This window comes from Garra rufa, chromosome 9 (assembly GCF_049309525.1).
Source record: "Garra rufa chromosome 9, GarRuf1.0, whole genome shotgun sequence".
NCBI classification, from domain to species: domain Eukaryota; kingdom Metazoa; phylum Chordata; class Actinopteri; order Cypriniformes; family Cyprinidae; genus Garra; species Garra rufa.
Genome location: NC_133369.1, coordinates 13,542,427 through 13,567,249, shown reverse-complemented (window position 1 = coordinate 13,567,249; position 24,823 = coordinate 13,542,427). Strand labels below are relative to the sequence as shown.

The 24,823-nt window shown below is 36.9% G+C and overlaps 1 protein-coding gene across 1 annotated transcript; it reads left to right on the top strand.

Moving 5' to 3' along the window:
• Positions 1-6,972: 6,972 nt before the first annotated feature.
• Positions 6,973-24,368, top strand: cenpw (centromere protein W). Its single transcript, XM_073846467.1, has 3 exons — positions 6,973-7,130; positions 19,100-19,213; positions 23,974-24,368. Exons 1-3 carry the CDS (start codon positions 7,044-7,046, stop codon positions 23,998-24,000), a joined length of 228 nt encoding a protein of 75 aa, XP_073702568.1. The 5' UTR covers positions 6,973-7,043; the 3' UTR covers positions 24,001-24,368.
• The last annotated feature ends 455 nt before the right edge of the window (positions 24,369-24,823 follow it).

Sequence of the window (24,823 nt, the reverse complement as noted above, 5' to 3'; positions counted from 1 at the left end):
AAGATTTGTACATTAGCCTGGTTAGAAAGTATGATCTGTGTTTACAAACATAGTATCAAAACAATATATTAAAAATTATGAGATGTGATTACACACAAAGAGTACTTGAATAGGTTAGACATTTATGGATGGAAAGTATGATATATGTTCGCAAACATAGTCTCACAACAAAATTTAAAAAATAGTGATATGTGATTACTCGCAATGAGTACTTGAATAGATAAGACAACTTTTTTTTGTAATTAATTCATTTCATTTTTTTTTCTTTACAGATTTATACATTACCTTAGTTAGATAATATGTGTTTGCCAACATAGTCTCAAAAAAACAACAACAAAAAAAACGTAATCGCTCGCATGATTCATCTAGTGAGTACTTGAGTAGGCAAAATAACCAAAATAGCTATCCCAAGTTTAACTGCTGTCCTGTGCGTGTGTTTGTATGTATGTGTCAACTTGTGTGCTCGCACCCTCCATGCCCCCTCACCCTGGTGCCCTGTGGTTAATTGGGTTCAGACAGGACTTGTTGATGGGAGGGAAGAGTGTGGCTGCATTGTTATCTGAGGGTCTCGGCGCAGCATCAGTCTGATAACATAAGCTCCGCACTCCCTGAGCACTGCCCCCTCAGCACAGCGAGAAGCGCTCTTACACAAGACTCCGGAGCATGGCACAACCGACCGGATTCACACATACTGCACAAACATTCTCGCTTGCTTGCTTGTTATTCAGTTTATCAATTCTGATACTTTTTGATACTGTCAATTCATATAACTGAAAATACTGTATGACAAAATTAGAGTCACATGCTCACCAAGGCTCTAACTGTTAAATAATATCACAATAATTGTTTTCTATTGTAGCATTTTTTAAATGTTTTTAGTATTAAATCATTATTACATGCTGATTTAGTGCAGAAGTAAAATGTATTATTACTATCAATGTTAAAAACAGTTGTGTGAATTAACATTTTTTTCCAAGATTCTTGATGATGATTATGAATAGAGAATGTTTATGCATTTACATTAGAAAAATTGTCTTGATCACGTTTTATTTTGTATACACTCTAAAAAATAATGGTTCCAAAAGGGTCTTTTTTGCAGTGATGCCATTGAAGAACCATTTTTGGCTCCCCAATAAACCTATCATTTTGGAAATTAAAAAAATTTAAAGAACCTTTTTCGTCTATAAAGAACCTTTTCTGCATTTGAAAGGTTCCATGGATGTTCAAGGTTCTTCATGGAATTATCAATGCCAATAAAGAACCTTTATTTTTAAGAGTGTATGTGCACGCTTTATTGGTGCTTTTGCAGCAGTACAACGAAAGTCATTTGAGTTTTTAATGAAATTTGGGTTAGTTAATGAATTAAAAACACCATTTATTATACCAAAACACCTAATGTGTGTATATATTTTCATTAAAAAAACAATTAAAAACTTTGTTTTCTAGCCTGCTGCTCATAAAAATTTGCATGAACTTTCCCTTGTCTCCTGAGTTCAGGGAGGACCATAGAAGGGAGACCAGTGAGCAAATGTGTATTTGTGGATGTTTGTGGGTGTGCATTGCACAGGAGTGGTAACTCAAGTTTGGACAGTTTTATATAGTTGAGTACACTCTGAAAAGGTGCCGTAAATCAATTTTATTTGCTGTTTGCTCTGATCACACCTCTCTTGACCTTTGACCTCCTTGGCTTGACAGATTTTGTGTTGCTTTGGGTTTGCTTAAGCAGTTAGGCCTGCTCGTGTTTTCCTTTTTTTAATACAAATACTTTCTCCCTGCAAAAAAATTTAGGGTGGTAAATGCATTTCCCTAGTCAGAATTAAAGGAGTAGTTCACTCTTTTTGTGCTTCTAGGAAGATATACAGGATTGGAATGATATGAGGGTGAGTGAATGAGGACTCTATCAAGAAATAGCTTGTATTTTAGTTTCTAAAGTGGTTGAGGCCTAGCACCATATGATGAAACGCTGCAGTCATGCAGTGCTGGAAGACAGTGGTGGGAGCTTGTGATGTTCTGATAAGACAGTAAGCTAGTTGGAATATCCACTGTGTCTCTGACACCAAGGAATGTCATCAGATAACAAACTGTATGAAGTGAGACAGGAACGTAAGTCACTCCAAAGATACACAGCCAGGATGGAGAGAGAAAGAATGAGTGTGCGAGGATAGATGAATGGTCAGTAGAAGCATAGATGTGGCCATGTGGGGGGAAAAACACTGTGTTGAATTCTGCATTTGCTTGAATTATCTGTTAATGGGTGATTCTACAATTATAGGAATCTTTTTGTCCCTGAAGATGATTTTAAAGAGAAAATGTCTAAAAAATATTGAAAACTGTGATGCACAAGCTTTAAAAATGGAGCATTATCTGGTTATGTGCACTAACATCCATTTCAGTGGAAAAGCTTTTAGATATAAGGGTGTTTATAGGCACTTTATACATAATAATCACCAATTACACTAAATACATTTACCCTGTTCATGGTTGCCAGCATCTTTTGACATAACTGCTGCTTCATTCCCATAACAAATAGTCAATTTTCCAATAGTCACTTTGTTTTTCTTCAGTCAGAATCAGTTTGCTGCCCTGTTTAATCCATAGTCTTGTTTTTATTTGTCACGGTAAATGCAGGGCGTTCCAGTGTCCCCCGTTCACACGGTTTCGGTCAGGCCCGCCGTCATGCACTGTACCGCAGTGGATATAAACATAAAGTGGGTATGCAAACAAACTCCCCCTCTCTCTTTACTGTTTCCGCTTTTGCATACACTCACTCTCAAAATCTCACTTCCACAAGTGATTGTATTTCAAAAGGCCTCTCAGACACAGCTCTCGTGAACTCTTCAGATCAGAGGCATGACAGTGATGTTTGAATAAGCACAGACTTGATGGATTGAGTATGCAATTAGGCCATTTTGTGATTTTAATGGCATAACAGATATAGGAAATATAAAGCTTGCATATCAAAGAAGCCAATGAGTATTGTCTTGACATCCATAGTGATCAGTCAAGATGTAGAAATGACACTTTTGTATTCCCATGCTGTTGAAACTGTTGAAAGCACATATTTAACACACACCCGACAACATTGAACTGACTTCAGAATTAAATATTCAGATTCTGCAGGGTGTATGTAAACTTTTGACCTGAACAGTATATAATTTTTTTAAACATCGCAGAACATATATTTTCCAAGCAGATTATAATTCTGATGAAATGGACTTCTGAATAAGATGTTTCACATAAAATATGTTTATATAGTTGTTCATGAGTCCCTTGTTTGTCCTGAACAGTTAAACTGCTCGCTGTTCTTCAGAAAAATCCTTCAGTTCCCACAAATTCTTTGTTTTTTTTTCAGCATTTTTGTGTATTTGAACTCTTTCCAACAATGACTGTATGATTTTGAGGTCCATCTTTTCACACTGAGGACAACTGAGGGACTCATGCAACTATTACAGAAGGTTCAAACGCTCACTGATGCTTCAGAAGGAAACACAATGCATTAAAAGCCAGGGGTGTAAACTTTTGAAATGGACTTCTACCCAGCTCCTTTCCCCCCAGAATCATCACTTTGAAATTTTACTCTCAGAAATCCAGAGTTCATGGATCCATGACTGACTGATCATATCTGCAAAAAAAGAGTGTGGAAATACCTTCAGAGACCTCCTGTGGAGAAAACTGCCATAAACGCAGTTCCTGTCCAAGAAAAATACGCACATGAACTAATACAGCCAGGAATCAAAGACTCTCACGATGCTGCAGGAAATGTATGAGCCAATACTAAGATTTTCCATGGTAGCATCTTCAGAGTTATCTCCATATAGAAATGTGGTAACATGTGATCTTCTTTAATCATATGGAATGAGTTTCAGTTGCCCACAACCATGTGGTCAAGGTTATTAATCCCATCATCTTTCACGAAGAAGCTGGAGGATAATGTTTCTTTCATCTTACAGGACAAGCTGACACATTAATTACTTCAATATTTCAAATAGAGGTATTCTGATGTGTTAGCAGATTTTATATCTTAAAATTTTTCCTCAGAATTGTGAAAAACAAAGCCCAAATTGTAAGACAAAAAGGTCACAATTATATAATTTATTTTATTGTATTCTGGTGAAATTTAGCTTGAATGTGCTGTAAATTCCCAAATAAACAAATATTAAATATTTACAGTTAAATATTTATTAAAATATCCTATACAAATGTTAAATGTTTGATATGCGTTTTGGCCATAGCATGGACATATTGCAATACTTACTTTGCACCTGTTCACAAATCCATATGTGAAGCATATTTACCAAGGTGTTATGACATTCAGCAGAAGCTGAGAAAACCCTTAACACGTTTCTCCTGCAAATGTGTGTGACGTACTGCAGCATTTGTTCACCTGTTTTAAGTTGGAAATCAGTGCTGGAGGTCCCAACTCTTTGTCTTCCTCAGCTTTTCCATGAAAAAGTATTTTTGGAGCTATTACACCAAGATAGTTGGTTGCAATCTGGATTATTAATTATTTTGTGAATAAAATGTCATGCGTTGGTCTTTAAAAATTGGAAATTTCAGTTCTCTGCATCATCCATTTTAATGGACAAGCTTTATATAGAATCATATGTTATCTTAAGGTAATATCTGTAGACCACCTGTTTCAAAAAGCTTGTTCTTTATCAAAGTCTTGCAACAAAGTACTTAAAGGCTCTGTGAAGATTTATAAATCCATTTGCTCTGGTTTAAATTACCCCTTACGTAGTCATTGTGGCAAAACTTCAAACACTGGATTCAGTAGGACTTTTCTGAGCACCTGGTTGCTACATTTATCAGCTATGATAAAACAATTTAATGACCTCCATTACTTGTTCTGTTGACCTTCTGTGTTTGCTTTATGTAGATACTGAACAGAGCACAACGCAGATGAACCTTCTTAGGTAGCATTTCGTCGCCAGAGAGTTCCTATCACTGACTGAGGAGCTAATGAATTGAATGCACAATGTTTAGACAAGGTAATTCACTCGTCCTAATATACGACCCCTTCTTAGACCTCTTGATCCGTCTGTCCCCATTGCTTGATTTACCAAAACGGTGATATCCACATAATATTATAAATCTGTGGCTTCTTAAGTGGTTTGGACTGAGTACAGAACACATCTAAAACTGAAGTATTTCACCGGTGACAGTCTGCGTTTGTGTAGCATTATGTCTGTCAGCCATTGAAAGATGTGTCTGGTTCATACTCTTACCTTACAAAGGCTGCAGTGTGGAGGAGGAAACTGAATGAGAACTGCGTGCTTTCTGTGAATGAGACTCAGCTTCGCAAGATGAATGTAGGAAATGGGATTGTTAGGCCTTGTAGAGTAAGATATGGAAATAGTAGTGTGAAGATGAGTGTGATAAAGCTTTATTTTCAATAGCTGCCATGGCAGCGCTCTCGAGTAAATGATGTATGAAGCTTTGGCGGACACTTCAAGATTCCATCAAAACAGGAAGTGGAAAAATATGTTGTAGAATGCTGATGAGATGCTTTAAGGGATAGTTCACTCAAACATTTTTTTCATTGTATTTTTTCCATTCTATAAAAGGCAGTGGCTCTGTTTGGTTACCCACATTTTTCAAAATATCTTCTTTGTGTCTAACAGCTGAAAGAAACTCATACAGGTTTGGTGGGTAAATTAATAAAACCCTATAAAACCCTACAATATTCCATAATTGATTTCTTTACATGTGTGGTATATATTTTCTTCCTTTTGAAACAATAGTTTTGAGGTTGATGGTTTCTATGTAATACTGATAATGGTTTCAGGCACTTGGAAACAGTATAAAATATTTTTTATTCTCGTATTAAAATATGGCAAGTATTCAGTTAGATATTTGTGATTTTGGATCTAGTTCTGGGTGAAATTACTTATGCACTTATCCATGTAATTACAAGATCCCTGCAGCTAAAGATATCTGATTGTGTATTCGGTTGTTGAAATGTCTTGATCCAAAAGATTCCAGCAATCTGTAAATGAAACCCACATGAAATACCAGAACAAGAACTACCACTAATCAGTCCTTTGAAGCGTTACTCAATTCCTTGTTATTCTGTAGGAAACTCCCACGCTTACAAATTGTTGTTTTAGTGGCATTCTGAGGTTAGAGTAAAATTGAAAATATATATACATGCAATAAACACTTAAAAATAAGTTTTCAATTACAGCAACCGCATTGTTTCTTAACAGCTCGGTTGTTTTGCATCACAATTTATCAGTTAAGAAAGATCTTAAACACAGATAGCCTAAATTAATCAGTTTTAGAAACATGATTTTGCTCCATTAAAGTTGAGTAATGTTATAACCATGGTTTCACGTGTGTATTAAAAAAGTAGTGAGGATAGAGAAAAATGGGGTCAGGCTGATACATTTTATTAGTGAATAAGATGAATAAAGCCAGGAGCTATTCTCTTTCATTTTAAACTGGCAAAGCCCAGAGCAATTAATAGAAACCATAAAAACTTGTGCCATTAAAATGGACTCAACGTGTTGGCAATGGTTCAGCTCCATCTTATATATTAATTTACTTTTAATTCAACAAATGCTTTGCAGCTGTTTTACATTTTTAGGCTGAGGGGATGAAAAAACTCAGAAAGTACCTGAAAAAAAGAAGAAAGTCTGATCTATAAATGCATTTTATTTTACTTTCTTGTATTGTGTTTTATAGCCTAATAACAAAAAAGTTAGGCTAAAACAAGACTTAAACTTGTATTTGCGTGTAAAACCATTAAGCTAAAACAGAACCAGATAAATCAAAAAAAGTGGCTGACTATTGTTTCTTATGCAAAACCCTGAACTGCATTCTAAACTTCAAGTGTTCCACACATTTCACCCACAAATCGATGTAAATACGCACAAATCACGTGCTTGTGAGAGTAACCATTGAGCGCTTTATACGTCATCAGCAGGAGCCGGTAGCGAAACGCGCGGTATTTTGAATACAACTAAAAACAAACAGCTAACGTTACCAGGATTATTTTCGATCTTCAAAACCGTAAAGTAACGTCTTCAAGCAAACAAAACATGTCAAAGAAAGCACCGAGAGCAGCTCTTAAGCTCCACATGAAGAAGAATACTAATATACGGATAGGAAAAAGCGCAGACTTGATGGTGAGTTTATGAAAATGAACCACAACTGTTTGCACTACAAACGCGCGTTTTATGCCTTTAGGTTTAATTAAGCTGTCAAATGACACGTGTAAGTTGCAGTTATGCAGTTGTTGTTTAGTCCAAATATTATCTGTTTCATCTCCAGGCTACATCATATTTACTGCGGTAGAGATGGATATTTGTTGTAGTCGGTCTGTGTCTCAAAATCTAGTCAGCTGCCTACATAGACAGCATTTTGGATAACAGGAAGCTTGGAACGTTTTAAACGCCCATATAAAGCACAGAAGTGCTGTCTAGGCAGGGATATCAGTAACGTTATGTTTTAAAACACATCGATAGGTTGTTAGCAGGCAGGAAATAGTTATTTTGTTCTTGTCTTGAGAACTTTAAAAGATTAAAAACACCAACACCATTATAACATTATTACGTATTACAATGAACGCATCTCAACCGATGTGAAAGGTCAGAATTGGAAGGATAAAAATGCAAAAATGTTTTATTTCATTCACTTAAGTGTTTAAGTGAATATTTTAAAGTCAATAATTTTCCTTTCAGTTCTGTTATTTTGAAGGGGCAAGGTAGTTTTTTTGTGTGTGGCACAATGCACATACAAAACAATTTTTATATACAATAATTAAGACCCTTTGTGAACATTATAAAAGTATTTTATAAACAAAGCATCCTCGTAATGCATTGTATGATCCCGTGAATAATTGGCTAACACGTTAGATTAGGGAATACATTACTATACATTATTAACTAAGAGTATTTCCTCAATAAACTCCTAATTAGCTGCTTATTAATAATTATTAAAGTAGAAGGTAGTTAAGTTTAGGTATGTGGTAGAAATAAGGGATCTAAAATATGGTCATGCAGAATAAGGCATTAATATGTGCTTTATAAGTACTAACAAACCAGTTTGCTAAACATTTTGCTAGTAATATGCATGCTTATAAGCAACTAGTTAATAGAGAGAATTATTCCTTCAAATAAAGTGGGGGAAAATAATTTTACCACAGTTATAATACTTATGTCTTTTCATTTTTACACCTTTAGAAAGTACAAAATGTTAAAACATTTGACAAACAACCAGTTTCACCTGTAACAAGGAAACTGCAAATAGCATAATGTATTTTAAGTTTGATTAGTATTATTTTTGAAAAGTTATAGTACCAGCAGTAGACTTTACAACACTATTCTACATTAATCGGTAGATGCATTATTAATTCGGAACCTAACATTTTATATATAGCTCACAGCATGGGTGAGCCTGTTTGTTTTGCGAAAGTAATAGAGCTAACACAAATGAGTTTAATTAGTGGAATATTAAAGGCTCCTTTCATGTCTTTTTGCAGACCTCATTATGGGAAAGCTCATGAAGTTGTTTCCAGAAGAAAAAGTATTGTTTCCCAAAGTAGTGCTTTTCATATGGAGGTCAATTGAATAGTTAATGTAAGCTTCATCTGATGCATTTTATTGCTTATTTGCGTTATTATGAAAAAGAAAAAGAAAAAAACGAGACACACTGCTGTCTCACACGCTCTTCTCTTTAGGAATATGTAGTAAGCTACATAGTTATTCATTTATGACTTTTTGTTTTATGGTTATTATTATAATGTGGAACTGGACTGGTGCATGACTTCAGCTATATTCAAACTCACATTGTTTCTCAATTGTTTCACATTGTTAGGACCATATTTCAGAGCATTTATTGCAAGGCCATGGCTCAGATGTTAATGATTTGTTTGCTACCAGCGTGAGTTCTTGCCCATCTTGTCACTTAGGAAAAGACCTAATTCTAGGATCAGGAAACCACAAATGGGCGGACAAGCCATTAAAAGCAAACCACCATGTTGTGACTTTTTTGAAGTCGATTTTATTTTAAGGAACTTGGCCCCTTAACTTAGCAGCTGTGTTTACATTTGTTAAACATTTTATATCCGAGCAGCACTGATGAAACCAATTTGTTTTCTGCATCATCACGTGAAGTGGCCACTGTAAATGTTGTTACATGCAATAGATGTATGGCGGTGTCGCATACTGCCTCATTGATTGCTTGATACTGACCACTTCATAGCTCAAGATGATTAAAAGGAACTTCAGTTTTCAAAAGGGGAATCCAGTGGTTTAGGTTGATTGAGGTTTGCCTTTTGGCAAGTTTGCCTAGTGTTTTCCGTGGGAATTAGGGAATTGCTTATCCGTTGTTTTTAAGTTGAGGGGCACTGTACATAGCTGATTATGCTGTGTGTGTGTGTGTGTGTGTGTGTGTGTGTGTGTGTGTGTGTGGGATGTCCATGCGCTAACAGGGTCCTAATTAAAGGTCCATAGCAGCTGGTCTTTCTTTATGGAGACTGGAGGTGGGGATGTAAAAGCCGCCTGAAAGGTGCTCTGCTTTACAGGGGTCTAATCCAACCATTAAATTAAAAGGAAAATGCAGGAAAAAATGAAAGAAAGGCTTTTTTTTTACCGTCCTATGAATATGTACCGGTTTGATCTGGTTTCCTGTGCTTTTAATGACAAAATTCCTAATAAGGCCCTTCACACTTTGCCTTATGCATCACATCATGAATGAGTCTGCTTGTAATTGGTCAAGCTTTGATTGTATTTTGGCTTTCAGATCAAACCATGAATCTTAGTTCTATGATTGTAGACCTACAATAAGTATTTCCAGCATTGATATTGAAAAAAATGTGTAAAAATATGATTGCGTTCTAAATTGGATGTGATAAAATAAACACACACACACACACACACACGCACACACACACACACACACACACACGCATGCACGCACTAATTCCAATTCTGTTTTTTTTTTTTTTTTTTTGCTGCACGACCAGTGTAGTCTGATTCACAAAAAAATTACTCATATGAACCTGTTCTTTTAATGATCACTTTGAATCCTTCTAAATCTTCAAAAAAGTATATAGTCTGTCTGTATTCCAAGTGTTCATAAGGAACAGACTAAAATTTAAGTTGTAATTGCAAACAAAGTTACGCATACTGCAGGTATTTATATAACTTAAAGCGACAATTTTAGGCCTCAATTAGCTTAAATAGACTGGTAGAGTAGATGTCAAGATGGCAAATGAAAAACAGAGGTGTTTACACCCTGAACACTGATTTTGAACTGTAAAACAATAACAGGAATACATGTTCAATTTCCTCAGAAACATTTGATCCAGATTTCCAGCATAGCATGGCAATCTCCTTGATGGCTTTTTCCTTACCTATTCTTCGCTCTATCAAAAGTGCTTAGACTCATGTTTCCTGTCTCCTGCATCAGATCTTACTCTGTAATCTCCGAAACGGCTTGTGAGATTATCCCGGTCATACTATTTCATCTCTTCTGTTTATAAGTGCGTCCTGCTGGGTGGAGCAGTGGCTTAAGACAGCGCTTTGTTCCCCCTGCCGAACTGAGATAGCCTATGCTGCATTTGATGGTTGATTGAACACGAAAATAATCAGCTGGATCCTGCAAGGAAGCTGTGAAAAAGTGTCTGTTTTTTTTTTCCAGGTCTCCCCCCAAATCGTATACCCACTCTTGCCCCCCAACAGCAACGATTCCTCCCTGGTGTTAGGAATCTCTGGGAAAGTGTAGAAAATCAGGGCCCATTTGGCGGCCCAGACCAAGAGCTTCTGGCATTTTCACACCAGGTCATTAAAAGTTGTGCCTGGCTTGTGTACTGTAATTGGATGATGGGCTCCTGAGCTGAAATTGGTGGTTGCAGGTTGTACAAAAGTGTATTTAAGAGCTGATAAATGCAAATCATGGTCTGTTGTGTCTAGTGAGGTGAATGTTTTGAATTTGTGCTTTTAAAGAAATTTTTAAAATCTTGAATTGTTGGAATTGATTTATATTTCTTTTGTTGTTGTTTTTTTCTTGCATTTATTTGTATATTGAATTATGATTAAAATTTTCTTTGTATTTATCTGTCTTTTAGGCATGCACAATCAGTGCCATATTATTATTATTATTATTAGCCGATATTAGTAGTAGTAGTATTAGTATGTAATGTTTTTATTTCATCAATATTCAGTCAAACATGATTTATTCACTAAATTATAATGCTGTGATGCCCAAAAGTAAATTAACGCCTCTAAAATGTAAAATGATTGATTTTGGGTATTATTTAGACAAATTGGTGTAGTGTCATTTTCAATTTGGACTTTTTAATGTTGCTTTATCATCCTTAAATGGTTAGTTCACCCAAAGATTAAAATTAGAACAAATTTTACTTAGATTGCATTCGACTGAAAGAAGGAAGTCATATACACCTAGAATGCCTTGAGGGTGAGTATTAATGACAGAATTTTCATTTTTGGGAGAAATATTCCTTCAACTTGTGTGGTGTTTAAAGGGATAGTTCACCCAAAAATGAAAACTTGATGTTTATCTGCTTACCCACAGGGCATCCAAGATGTAGGTGACTTTGTTTCTTCAGAAGAACACAAACGAAGATTTTTAACGAAAACCGGTGCAGTCTGTTAGCCAAATAATGGAAGTGGATGGGCACCGGACCTTTAAAAGTAAACAAAAACATGCACAGACAAATCCAAATTACACCCTGCGACTCGTGACGATACATTGATGTCCTAAGACACGAAACGATCGTTTTTTGCGAAAAAACTGAACAGTATTTATTAGGGCTGGGTATTGTGACCGATTTGGCAATTCGATTCGATTCTTATTTTTATGGTTTCGATTTCGATTTCGATTCAATTCGATTCGATATCGATTAGCTATCAATATTTCATTTAAAATGTTAGTTTTGCAGACATGTGATCCATATTTTGATATAAATGCTGGTAACTGAAACTCTCCTACTTAAGTTTATTACTGAAATACACATCTACATTAATAATAGGGTGCAGACAGTTGTTTATTTTAAATAGGGATGGCGAAAACTAAAAAATTTCTTGACCGACCACCGAGCCTCATTAGCCGGTTGAAACCGGTTAACCGATTAGTTTAAAATATGGTACGCTATTTGAAATAACAGCCATTTCCAGCCGCGCCTGCAATTTCGCAACTCTGTCGCATCTGGCCGCGATCACACCGAACGCGTCTTTTAGTTCTAAAAACGCGAGGCGCACAGCACTGCCTTTTTTTGGTGACTTTTAATAAAAGAGCTTGCTGCGTTTTTTTTATGTTGCTAAGCAACGACCAAAACAACTGTCCTGTCAGTCAAATCAAAGGATTATAGCGCGAGCGCTCTAAAATCTTAGTTTTATGCTGTTAAGTAAACTGTCATATTAGCAGAAACCCTAAATAATACAGCTCCGGGTTACCCACGATAGACACAAAAGGTTTCTCCTCTATTTCTTGCAGTCTCCGGACTTTTTAAGCAACCGTAAAATTCCGTCACCACAACAGAAGGCCCGCCTCTCCATTCATTCGATTGGAAAAGAACGCGAATGACGTTGGGCGTTTTTCCCATAGATGTATATATATCTATGGTTTTTCCGCTCAGAGTTGATTTTTTTTTTTCAACTTCACGCGCTCAGAGCGCTCCTGCAAAAACGCGGGGCGCAGCAGGCGGTGAAAACGCGAGGCGCCTGGGACGCAGCAGCGCGTAGAACGCTCACTGCCAACAGAAAACCATTCAAAAGAGGCGCCTCCATCTGCAAAAACGCGTTCGGTGTGATCGCGGCCTCTCTCTGCCGCTCTGCCTCCCGCACACACACACACACACACACACACACACACACACACACACACACACACACACACACACACACACACACACACACACTGCCACTCACGTCACTTTTTTTAAAATCCCCTACAGCGCGAAACATGAGTCCCGCAAACGCGGCGCCGAAGAGCTTGTTGTATGTAATCGTAGGACAAATGGCTCCTTAGTTTCAAATGGTTTGGGTACAAGGTGATCGCTTTGAAAATAAAGGCGTTTGTCTAGGTTAGAAGCTCATTTGAAACATTGCCACGGCTCATTTAAGAAAATGACAGCTCCGAAGAGACGCCGCTTTAGTTTCGGTAGTGCTAACCATATTAAAGAAAGATGATGATCATCATCACCTTATCGGTTACCACTGAAATGTAGATGTAATGTATTTCCAAATCTAAGCCCATCTTATGCGGATTGTTGCCTAATAGACTGCAACATGATAAAACCAATGGATAAAACAGGCACCTTCAGAATGCGTAAAAGACGCACTGGCACTTTTTTTTTTAACCGACTACCGACAACTTTGACCGGTTAACGTTGATACGGTCAACCACCGGTCAAACGGTCATCGGTTAACATCCCTAATTTTAAACAACTTTTATTTTAAATGAACACTGTAACAAGAAGTCATAAATATGTGCATCCATTGTACACCATGTAAACAAACTGCAAAATGCACATTACTGTAAAAAATAAAAAGACTGTAAATGTGCAACAGTGAAATCTATTAAGAACTTCAAACATGTTTAAGAAATAAAACTTTTTTCTAGGGCTGCAACTAATGATTATTTTAATAATCGATTAATCTGTCGATTATTTTTTCGATTAATCGATGAATCGGATAAAAAAACACAAGGGATTTACAACCCTTTATTCAAAAACAGAACTAAAATCTTTAGAAAGTGCACGAACATGTTGCTCCTTGAACTGTTATAATAATAATAATAAAATAAAAATGGACTAACACAAAAAACATACACATGTATGCTTTACATCTGCCAAATATATAGACTAAATAAACTAAAATTACTATCCGTCAAGACAGCGGCTTGCTGTGGTGTACATGCTGCATTTCCCATCAAGAAGCCTCTCAAATTAAATTCCTCAGTGCGCATTAAAAAAGTCATGTGACTTTGCACGCTGGAACGGGACAACTTGACTAACTTTCTGCTACATTCATTCTGCCATGGCGGTGTTTAGTGTCCTGCCATCAGCAGCGACCAGCTGGAAGAGTTCCGCATTCAAATGCACGCAAAACTGGCCTCAAAGCCCCAGCAAAAGTAATTACCATGAATGTGTCAAGGCAAAAATTAAGAAAATATTCGAATTACTTATTAATAAACTAGTATTTTCTGATTCAGTGTTGCAAACATGAAATTGACGATCCTGCCATCTGCTCATTAATGCCTAATGCATCTTTATGGATTAGCTAATGAAAGATTTTTCTTTTCGATTTTAATTATTTCGTTTTATAGTAAAATAATAATTTAAAGCTTTCTATAGATATTGTGTTTGTGAGGCAATTACCTGGGTTTCGGTTAATTATTGTGAAGCGCTCCTGTTTAAACCAAAGATATCAAGCGTATTCTGTTTGTTTTCTTTAAGAGCACATTTTGTTGATACTGTTAGTGCACACAAACTAAGGTAGACCCTTTACAGTTCCGGCCCGGGTGGTAAATTACTCTTACCTTTATGAGCAAAAAAGAAATTCCACATTGCACTGGCGTCTCCATGCGCTGCAAAGCGCGCTTCTCTCCGCACAAACTTTGGATTTATATTGATTGAATGATTAAACTAATATTGTGATATGTTTTAAGTTTTTTATATCAATGGATTTTAATTTAAATCGCGATGAATTAAGCAGGCTTTTGATCTGTCTGCCGCTGTTTGCTAGGTATAACTTTAAAAAACAAAAACTTGAATTTAACAAACAAAAAGTGTTCCAAATATATCTCTAAATTAACTTTATAAACTAAAGGAACGAAAATAAATGTAATCACTTTGCTATTAAAATCAGCAGCTGTGTAATGAGGAAGAGAAAGAGAAAAAAAGACAGTCGGACTGGAAATTCAGTCGGCCAAAAATTGATGAGCTGTCGGACATTTTTACAAGGATGTTTGTTTAATAACCTATATAATATTCTTAGGCTACTTCCTTAATTAAATATATTATTTCTTTGATTTATTTTAGCGTTTTTAGGCTGCTTGTTAGCTGACTGAAGTGTAGGCTATATATAAAAAAACAACGTGCCACCGTCACAGCCCTATTCAAAACTGAGACGATTTCACCTCAGCAGAGCTCCTCTTTCTCCTTACGGTTGTGGTATGTTTTCGACACATTATACAGACAGACAGTGTTACAAAAACTATAGAAGTAGTTTTCTCCATCTCCACTATCCAACGACCCGTACACCAGCTGTTTTGCGATCGAGCATTGGCTGCTGTGAAAGTACGCTAGCCAAAGTAGGGTTAAGTATCAAACATGTTTGATATAAATCGGGGCAGCATATATATATAATGTAGAAACGGTGCTTTATGCTCAAATGTTCCAGTTTTGCGCATAAGTTAAATTCGCATTTTTGGATGGAAACACAGCTTATGAGGTGCCGAACTCTGCTGGCATCAGTGCGGGAGAGAGACCGAATGTGTCCACTCCGCTCTGCGCTCAATTTTTTTTTAAATATATATAATAACAACCAAATGTCTCTGCGTCACGCGACACAACGAATCGATTATGAAATTCGTTGCCAACGCTTTTAGTAATCGATTTTTATCGATTTTATCGATTCGTTGTTGCAGCCCTACTTTTTTCTAAATTCAAAACACTCAAAACAGGCAAATCATAAAGCCTTTGTCTGCTTATACCAAACATTCTAACTGTCCATAAAACTAACAGTTCTTAACTACAGCCTAATCATTTTTCTGCAAAAAAAAAAAAACAGCTGATCAACATGTTCTGATCTGATCTAAGGCAACTCCTTTGCGCTGTGATTAGATCACCAGCAGTTGAGAAAACTCTCTCAGCAGGAACACTAGTGCCACCTTCAGGACGAGAGGGGAATATTCATATCCTCTTACGTGAAGCATGTGCATTAAGATATCGTTGCGTTCAACTGAAGATCGATTAAAATCGGAGAATCAATATTTTTTACCCAGCCCTAGTATTTATATCATTTTTTACCTTTGATACACAGCCACGTCCCTCTGTCCTGAGCACGAGCTCATCATCCGGCTCGTTACATGTGCACGCGCTCTGGCGTAGTATATGCAAACACCGTAAGGGGAAATCGGTGAAAAGTCCCGAATAATTTGCGCAACCAAACGTAATGTTTTAGCTTTAAATCGGTTTGAACAATCAGGATAAGCGCAAGTAATTACCATTTTGAATAACCGCTATACCCACAATCTCTGTGCACTGTGTAAACAATGAGTGTTGTATACATGCGACAGATCACTTCCGGCGTTTGCGTTTACATGCTAAACTCGTGCACATGACAGATGGACGTGGCTGTGTATCAAAGGTAAAAAATGATATAAATACTGTTCAGTTTCTCGCAAAAAATGATCGTTTCTTGTCTTAGGACATCAATGTATCGTCACGAGCCACAGGGTGTAATTTGGATTTGTCTGTGCACTTTGTTTACTTTTAAAGGTTTGGTGCCCATCCACTCACATTATTTGGCTGACAGACAGCACCGGTTTTCGTTAAAAATCTTTGTTTGTGTTCTGCTGAGGAAACAAAGTCACCTACATCTTGGATGCCCTGGGGGTAAGCAGATAAACATCACATTTTCATTTTTGGGTGAACTATCCCTTTAATGGTGCAGTGTAAACTAGCCTTGAAACTCAAAGGGATTTCCTTTAGGAAATGTAAATCCAGATTCAACTTGTTATACTTTCTGTTACAAGACCAAGGTGACATTTGGACAGATCACAGGACAATGTAAGTTTGCACTGCACACTCAGACAGCGCTGGCTCTCTTTAATGTTCCTAATGCTGCTGAGACCAGTTTTCTCTGCACTCCTCTGCCTCGGTGAGGATTCCATGTGCTTTCCGTGTCTGAGCGAGGCAGCAGAGACGGCCTCCGCTGTAATCAGTTCAGCCCGGTCATTATGTTTTGGCAAAGCAGCATCTGGCACAGGGGAAGCCTGCATGGGCTTCTCAGTTTCCTTCTCGAAAAACACTCTCAAGACCAGCTGTTGGAGAAGTATTCAGACGCCCCAGAGATGACCCACAATTATAAAAATGAGGTATTAATAGATTTAAATTACATCCAAATGGCATTGTGTAGATGCACCAGAAGCGCTGCCTTTTTTCAGCTGAAATCATTAGGAAAACTAGCTGGACATGGTTCAGTGGATGTGGTCACTTGTTTCATTTGTGTGTTTTTGAGAAACAGAGAAAGTGCAGGAGATAAAATACAGAGCTTTCTTAATATAACAACTTGTAGCAGTACACAGTGCAGACCACAGTGGAGTTGAACGTGCAGGAAATAGGCTTCACATTTTGTTATTAGGAATATTATGAATATGCTCACAACACAAATCTCTTTCCCCAGTCCACTCAGTCAGTTTGTTAAAACTAAGCTGTAAAAACAGGCCAGAAATCATCAATATGAAGTCCTTGATGTCATAAGTCTTAAAGGTACAACACCAAAAATAGTCTGTAAGAGTCAGAATGTCAGTAAGAGAATCAAAAACATTTTGTTTAGCAGGTATTGAATATTTAATAGCCTGTTTTAATAGTTAGATTGCTTTATACCTTTAAATGGATAGAAACTATTCATTTAGTTTTTTATTTATTTAAATAAAGTAGTTTAAATTTATAATATCAGGCATTTATCGATTATAGATCACAAAATTTACTGGCTTATTAGAAAATATTATGTTGTCATAAAGAAAATAAAATGCTACCACAGCATGACAGTACAGTGAAACTGAATGTTACAGAGACTTGGGAGAATGTAGTGGCAAATTGAGATGCACCCACAAAAGCTTCTCCTTATACTTGTAATGAATATTCATATACATGGCTATGGCTGTGTGATTCAGAATCACCTAAACTGTTTAAATGATGATGGAAATACCCTCAGGCAAAAGAATGACTTCATATTTGCATTATGACCTACACCAGGAAGACACACCTGTGCTTTGAGCTTTCTCTGTGTTTATTTCTTTGGCTCAAATTGTTGTAGAGCATGTTGTATACAACGCTGTCATGTTAGCACATGTTCCAGTGGTGATGATTTATAAATATGTAAACTTAATTTGAGCTCAAAGCTGATCTGAAATCCATCCCCGGGAGCAGACCTCTGTTCAATATCTCGTGATGAAATATACAAAGACAGATGAAGTGATGAAAATGAAATAATTTCCTGGTCTAATCCGACAAGGTTGCACAAGGATCCATGTCTTTGGGGAGGGCTGGAGGATTTGTCTTTCTCTGTCGCCCCCCTTCTCCTGCTGGATCTGCCTTGCAGTTCCTGTAACATAATCCTCCTTTACAAGCGGCACTTATCTGTTGATCCATGTACAGGTATAGGGTGAGCTCTGCGTACTACACCTGGCGGAACAACGTATGATATTCACTTGAGTCGCTCAAAACATTGGATAGTCCTCTTGACTCCAAGCGTTTGGCCTTTTGTGCGCCAAGTCACTAAGAGCCTCTTGAAACGATTACATGGCTGTCCATCACTTAAGCATTGTGGGTCTTTTTAGCTCTGGCTTAGTTTTAGTATGGTTTTTGGTTAAGGGAAACTGATATGTTTTGTGGGTTTGCATGTTTATGTTGAGTAATAAACCGAAGCAGTTTGTGCAACAATTTGCAGTCTGAAAAAAAACAAAACAAAACATTATTTTATACATCCTGTTTAATTAACAATTAATTAGCAAATAGTTCTCAGTGTATTCCATTTACATGACCTAGGTTGCTTCAAGGGTATGATCTCTATTAGAGGTGACCAATATGTGTTTTTCAGGGCTGATACTGATACTTATTACAGATCAAGTAGGCCGATAACAGATATTTTAAACCGATAAATGTATCTGGTGTAAAAATGAAAATTAGGGTCAAAATTAAGAATAACAAGGGCTCTGACAAAAACTTCCTTTATATGGTTTTAAATTATTTTATCATGCTTAATATCAGTGCCGATAATCAGTCAAGCCAATAATCGGTTGACCCTTAGTCTCGGTAATAAGTTTAAAGTAATTTACATTGAATAAGTGTCAGATAAATGACAAATTAATAAACTGATTGTTTTTTCTCTTGTGTCCACAGGCCCAGCTCAACCTCCTTGTTGTCCTGCGTCGTCTAGCAGAGGAGTCCAGGGTGAAGGCCTTTGAGGAGAAATCAGCAACCATCAAAGTTCACCATGTTAAAGCTGTTGCAAAGGTATCCAGCACCACCATAATAATTAAGCTACTAAAGGCCTCAAAACTGAATTAGCTTAATGTAGCTAGCTATTTAGAAACTAAAACTTTCAAGAAAAACCCCACAATATCGAGTAGCAGAAAATATTGACATATTTTGTTTTTGCACTGCAAAAATGGCTATTATAAATTGTAGGGATGTAACAATATCAGAATCTCATGATACGATAATATCTCAGTATGATAATATCCCAGTATGAAGTCCACAATATGATATATATTGCGATATTTACAAAAAGATTAAGACTTGGGGGGAAATTTACATTTTGTACTTTTTAAATTAACGCATTTGAGAGTTTAATTAAGAGCTCCAACCCATGTTCTAATCTAAGAAAACTTAAGTCAGAAAAATGTCAGTGAATTGACTTGTACCTGAACCTTAAAGAGGACTCAACCCTCTTTTTATTTGTGGTATACTATCTCAGTCTAAATTACATTCACACTGGTCTCACTCCAAATCTAGTAAAATGCTGTAATCATCTGCCGCAAAAATAAAGCATAACTAGTGTCCATTGCTTTCCCAAACATGTGTTAAACTCACAGCACAGTAATAAACAAGTTCACTGCATTCACTGTAATCTGAGCCGTTCTGAGGTGCTGAAAACACCAGATCACAGGCTGAACACCTGAATGAAGTGTGCACTTCGCTTTGAAACACGCAGTGTAAACTTGATGAAGGGATTTAGCTGTATTGTGCTTTCAGTTTCTGTTCATTTGACAGATACTTTGCCAAAGCATAATGGCCCAAAACAACTTCAAAGACCTTAAATATATTTTAAAAACTACACTTATTGCCCGGAAGACCTATCGTCATGTGACCAAGGTGATATTGAGATATTGAGGTTTTGCTTTTGCGAAACCATGATATTGATAACACCATTACATCCCTAATAAATTTATAAAGTAGATTTATGACATTTTATTTAATAAATTACTTTATGATATAAAATAATTAGGGGTGGGCATAGATTAATTTTTTAAATCTAGATTAATCTAGATTAAATCTTGGAATTAATCTAGATTAAAATGGCTAATTTGAATTCTGCTAAAGGCATTTTCAGAATATGTGTGCTACCCAAATAATGACTAAAAGTAAGTCTTCGAGAACGGGCCAGGTGGCGCATTAGATCAGGCGCTCATCTCCTGTTTCCAAAATGCATCACAAACTGCTTGACAATTGCATTTACAACATAATTACCTATACAAACTTGTGTAACCAAGTACTTCTGCGCAAAAGGCTCCACGACGTGCGCGTTGCCGTTAAATACACAGACGCGCACGGGCATGGATTTCTCCGTGCTTCGATTAAACTGCGTTGCTTTTAGAAGCGTCAATTCAGTTGTTGCATATAGTTTAATGTCTTTATTTCGGGATTATCAAAGTAAATTATAACTCAAACTTGAGATTTTACTGGGGCACAGCAGATTTTCATTGGGACACGCGCACCAGTAAAAAGGGTCTAACAACGCACGCACCTGCCCTGAAGCGGCTTCATAACTTAATGTCTGCACGTCTCATTTGATGTGGTAATTTCACAGAAGTTGAAGACTCGTTCCCGCCTCCTACAGTGCAATTCGACTAGGTATACGTCATCCGCGCTAAAATATCAAAGTGAAAGTCATCATAGTTTACGTAGTTTAGACCCAGCTCCCAACCCAACTTTGAGAATAGATTAACGGCGATATTTTTTTTTATCGCCCGATAAGAGTCTCACGTTAACGCAGCACGTTAATGCCGATAACGGCCCACCACTAAAAATAATACAATCATTATATACATTTTATTGATTTATATTACTTATTACTAAATTTATTTTTGAAAGCATTTTTGAAGTATTTATTGTCGTTTTAGCTAATTGTTAAATATGTTACAAGGCAGGGCTGTCTTTAAATGCACATACCCATACCGTATATCTCTATTTTCCTCTGAATCTAGTGAAGATGATCCTATGGACAAAATATGCTGCTTTCCTTTTGTTCTTGAACCTTTGATCTGTGAGTGTAGGTCTCTCATCTAAACATTTAGCTGTGTTTATTATTTTTTAAAGCTTAGAAAATCACTTCTTTTTATCTCTGGTCTGTGCACTATTGAACTGATCAGACAAAATGTACTTCCAGCTTCCCTTCTTTATACTTTGATTTATTTTAGCCTGAGGTCCAACAATGTGTTGAGGCAGTGATGTTCTCTAACAAGCACAGTGGGTACCTGAGATTGGCCGGGTTGGGTTTCCAATGCATATTAATTTAATCAGGCTGCATTGTTAGCAGATGTCACCCGTGGCCACCCTATTGATCTTCTCAACAGTATGTGTTACAGCAATCAATTTGTTCATTAGTGAACTGCCAAGAGCTACATTAGGTGAATGGCAGCTTATCTCCAGGTCCAGTGCAGCCTGTTTTTGGAGTGAGACTGGATGAGTTCATATCAACCCTCACAAATGGAAAGAAATTGGCAGCTGTGCGCGCCCTGTGCTGATTATGATAGATTTTAATATGACTTTAAACACCATGCTGGAGTGCATGGAATTTCTAAACAAATCAGTATAAAACAGTACAAAAACACACTCCCAGTCACCCGATCATGTCTAGGTTAAAAAAAGGAATGATATTTTCCAGAAAGAATTGAGGCCTAATTTTACGACTAGCTGACACCCCAAATTCTGAAAAAAAAAAAAACAATTCAGCTTGACGGGACTTGTGACATTTACCCAAGTGAGTGAATCCTCAGGGTGAACCTTTTAAATTTGTTAATAAAACAATGTGGAAAAGCTCCTAAACAGACTAAATATTCAGGAATGAAAGCATGTGTCTGAAGTTTAATCATAAATGCAGTCCATGCTTTGGCAGAGTTGCAGTGCTGATTGCTGTTCGATTTAGTTTAGATATAGAGTTTTACTGTAGATTAGGCCCAGCTGAATCTTCTGTAATTTTTATTTGTTTATTCATCCATTGTTTTGAAGCTTAGGCTCTGCATGCCCTGAAAAATGAATTAAGGCAGCAAACGAACACAATTGTATTGCAGCCGGAATCCGGCTACATCATCTTGCAACAACCCCTTTGATGGATACTTTCTCCAGTGCTATAGATTTGAATGGGGCACCACATCAAATGAGTCACAATAACACCGAACAGAGATCCGGCCAATTTTGAGTCATCGCACTGCGTTTATTTTCACAAGGGCAGGCAGCTCATTTGATTAAGATGTAATTGTGTACAGAGTGCTCCTTGTACAGATGCACTTGAGCAGCAGGGGCATGAAATATGCTCTGCTTGTTCCAAATCAAGAGAGAAGTCATGATGGCCTGTCACAACTAAACATGTTAGGAATTACATGCTTTACAGAGTTCAGGCGCAGACTGGTTCAGCATGGCCGCCTCTGAAAACAGGTGTGCAATGTAGAGCTCTGCCATGGAGAGTGGAGAAAACAGGGGCGTAACTGTGGGTGTTTCCAAACGATTTTTATATATACAGTAGAGATCAAAATTAGAGAACAATCTATAAATGCTTGTTTTTTTTTCTGAAATATTGTTAATCTTCATCACTCAAAGGAATATTAGCTGTTGGAATACCACTGTTCTACTAACATGTTTGACAAAATAACCAAGGCATTTCAACAAAAACCTTTATTTTGTGAAAAACACAGTGATCAAAATTAGAGAACGGTAACCACTGTAACAAAATTTTGAAGGGTTATAACTGTCAGGAATTAGTAGGACGTGTAGACGCCCTTGCTTTGAATGACTTCAGCACATCTGCGGCCTCAGGACATCACTAGTTTCTTAGCCTGTGCTGGAGTGATCTTGGTCCCCTCTTCTTCTGCTCTTTTCCCTAGTTTGGTAACTGTAGTGGGTTTCTTAGCCATAACTTTGTCACCAAGGATTTTTCAGAGATTTTTTTTTTAGTTTTATTTAGGTCAGCACTCTGGGCCGGCCATTCAGTTATTTTAATGTTCTTCGCTTCAAGGATCTGCTTTACCTGTTTTGCAGTGTGAAGGGGACATTGTCTTGCATGAAAATTGCAGGTTGATTGGGAGATGCTCGCAGGGAAGGAACTGCATGTTGCTGAAAGGAGGAAACATTTGCATTCACCCTGCCATGTAACTGTATAAGAGCACCAACTCCTGTAGAAAACATCTCCCAAACCATGACACATTTCCTAAAACAGATCCTTACATCGTGTCCTAACTACACACGACACCGCAACATGCGGTTGAAGGTATCTTTTCCATGTTAATCTGAGTTTTTGTCCTAACTAGCGGCAGGGTTTCATTCACCATCTTGCAATCTCAGTGAAAACTGCTGCCATTTAAATAGGTTTTGTCATATAATTAAGGAAATAAGCACCAGGCACAAGATTAACACTTTAAAAACTAATAAAGTGTTCTCTAATTTTGATCAGTTCTTTTTCAAACATCTCATTTATTGTTTTTATACTGTATTTTAGAATACAGTTAATTTATGAAATATGCTTAAAAAGCTGCCATTCTACTCCTGTTAGGATGACTTCAAATAGGACTAAGCAGTGACCTTGAAATTAAGGAAATTATAGGTTGTTCTCTAATTTTGACCTCCATGTATATAAAATATACAATGCAGGGGTGCTTTTAAAATACAAAAATGAATTAAACTCTGACTATTGCTCGAACTCCAGTGATCATCCGTTTGCGTGTCAATGGTTGCCATCCCCTGCTCTAAATAATTGTTTCTTCCCTTTGTTGTTACAGAAACTGTTAAAGAGCACACGTGGATGACGGGAGCTCCATATCACAACCCTTTATTTGTTCAACAGCATTGACCCTGTGACCTAAAATTGACTTAAAGACTTCATTATGTGTGAGCTATGGTATAGAGCACACAACATATATTGACTGTCGAAGATGAACATTTTACCTTTATTCTTTCATTGAAACTTTTACATGCCTGATGGAATTTATGTTGCCTTGTCTCAGCGTTAGGCTGCGATCCATGATCAGTTTCTCTTCATGACTGTTGAACTTTTGCTTTAGTTTTGTGTAAATCATGTGTGATGGACAGTATCTAGCCCAGATCTCTAAAGCAACACATGTGTCCCTCATCTCTTTGGATCGTATTATGACTTAATACCTGTTAATAAACAATTTGTACCACTTAACTTGGGTAACACATGGTTGAGTAACCGTGCAGTGTTTCTTTCCTCGCTCTGTAAAGCAACAAGATATTTGGCTCTCAGCCATCGACAACATTGGGACCATTATCTGTGGCTTGCTCACGAAAGAAGTTTTTTAGCAGGAAAGTTCACTCAGATGATATTTCGCTCTCCTGTGTTGACTCAGTATCATATGGATGTCTTGTAACAAGATAATAATTTTTATTTCAAATTTAATTACTAATATCTGACTGACCTATAAGAAAATACACAAAACCTTTGAAGAACATGGCCAAGATACCTTAATCATCTTAAAAATGAGAAAATTAGTGCAAATAGAAGTTAGTATTTGAAATGAATGAAATTAATATTAAGAAGTACAATAGACACATATAAGCATAAGAAGCCATTACTCCAGTCTTGTGTCACATGATCTTTCAGAAATCATT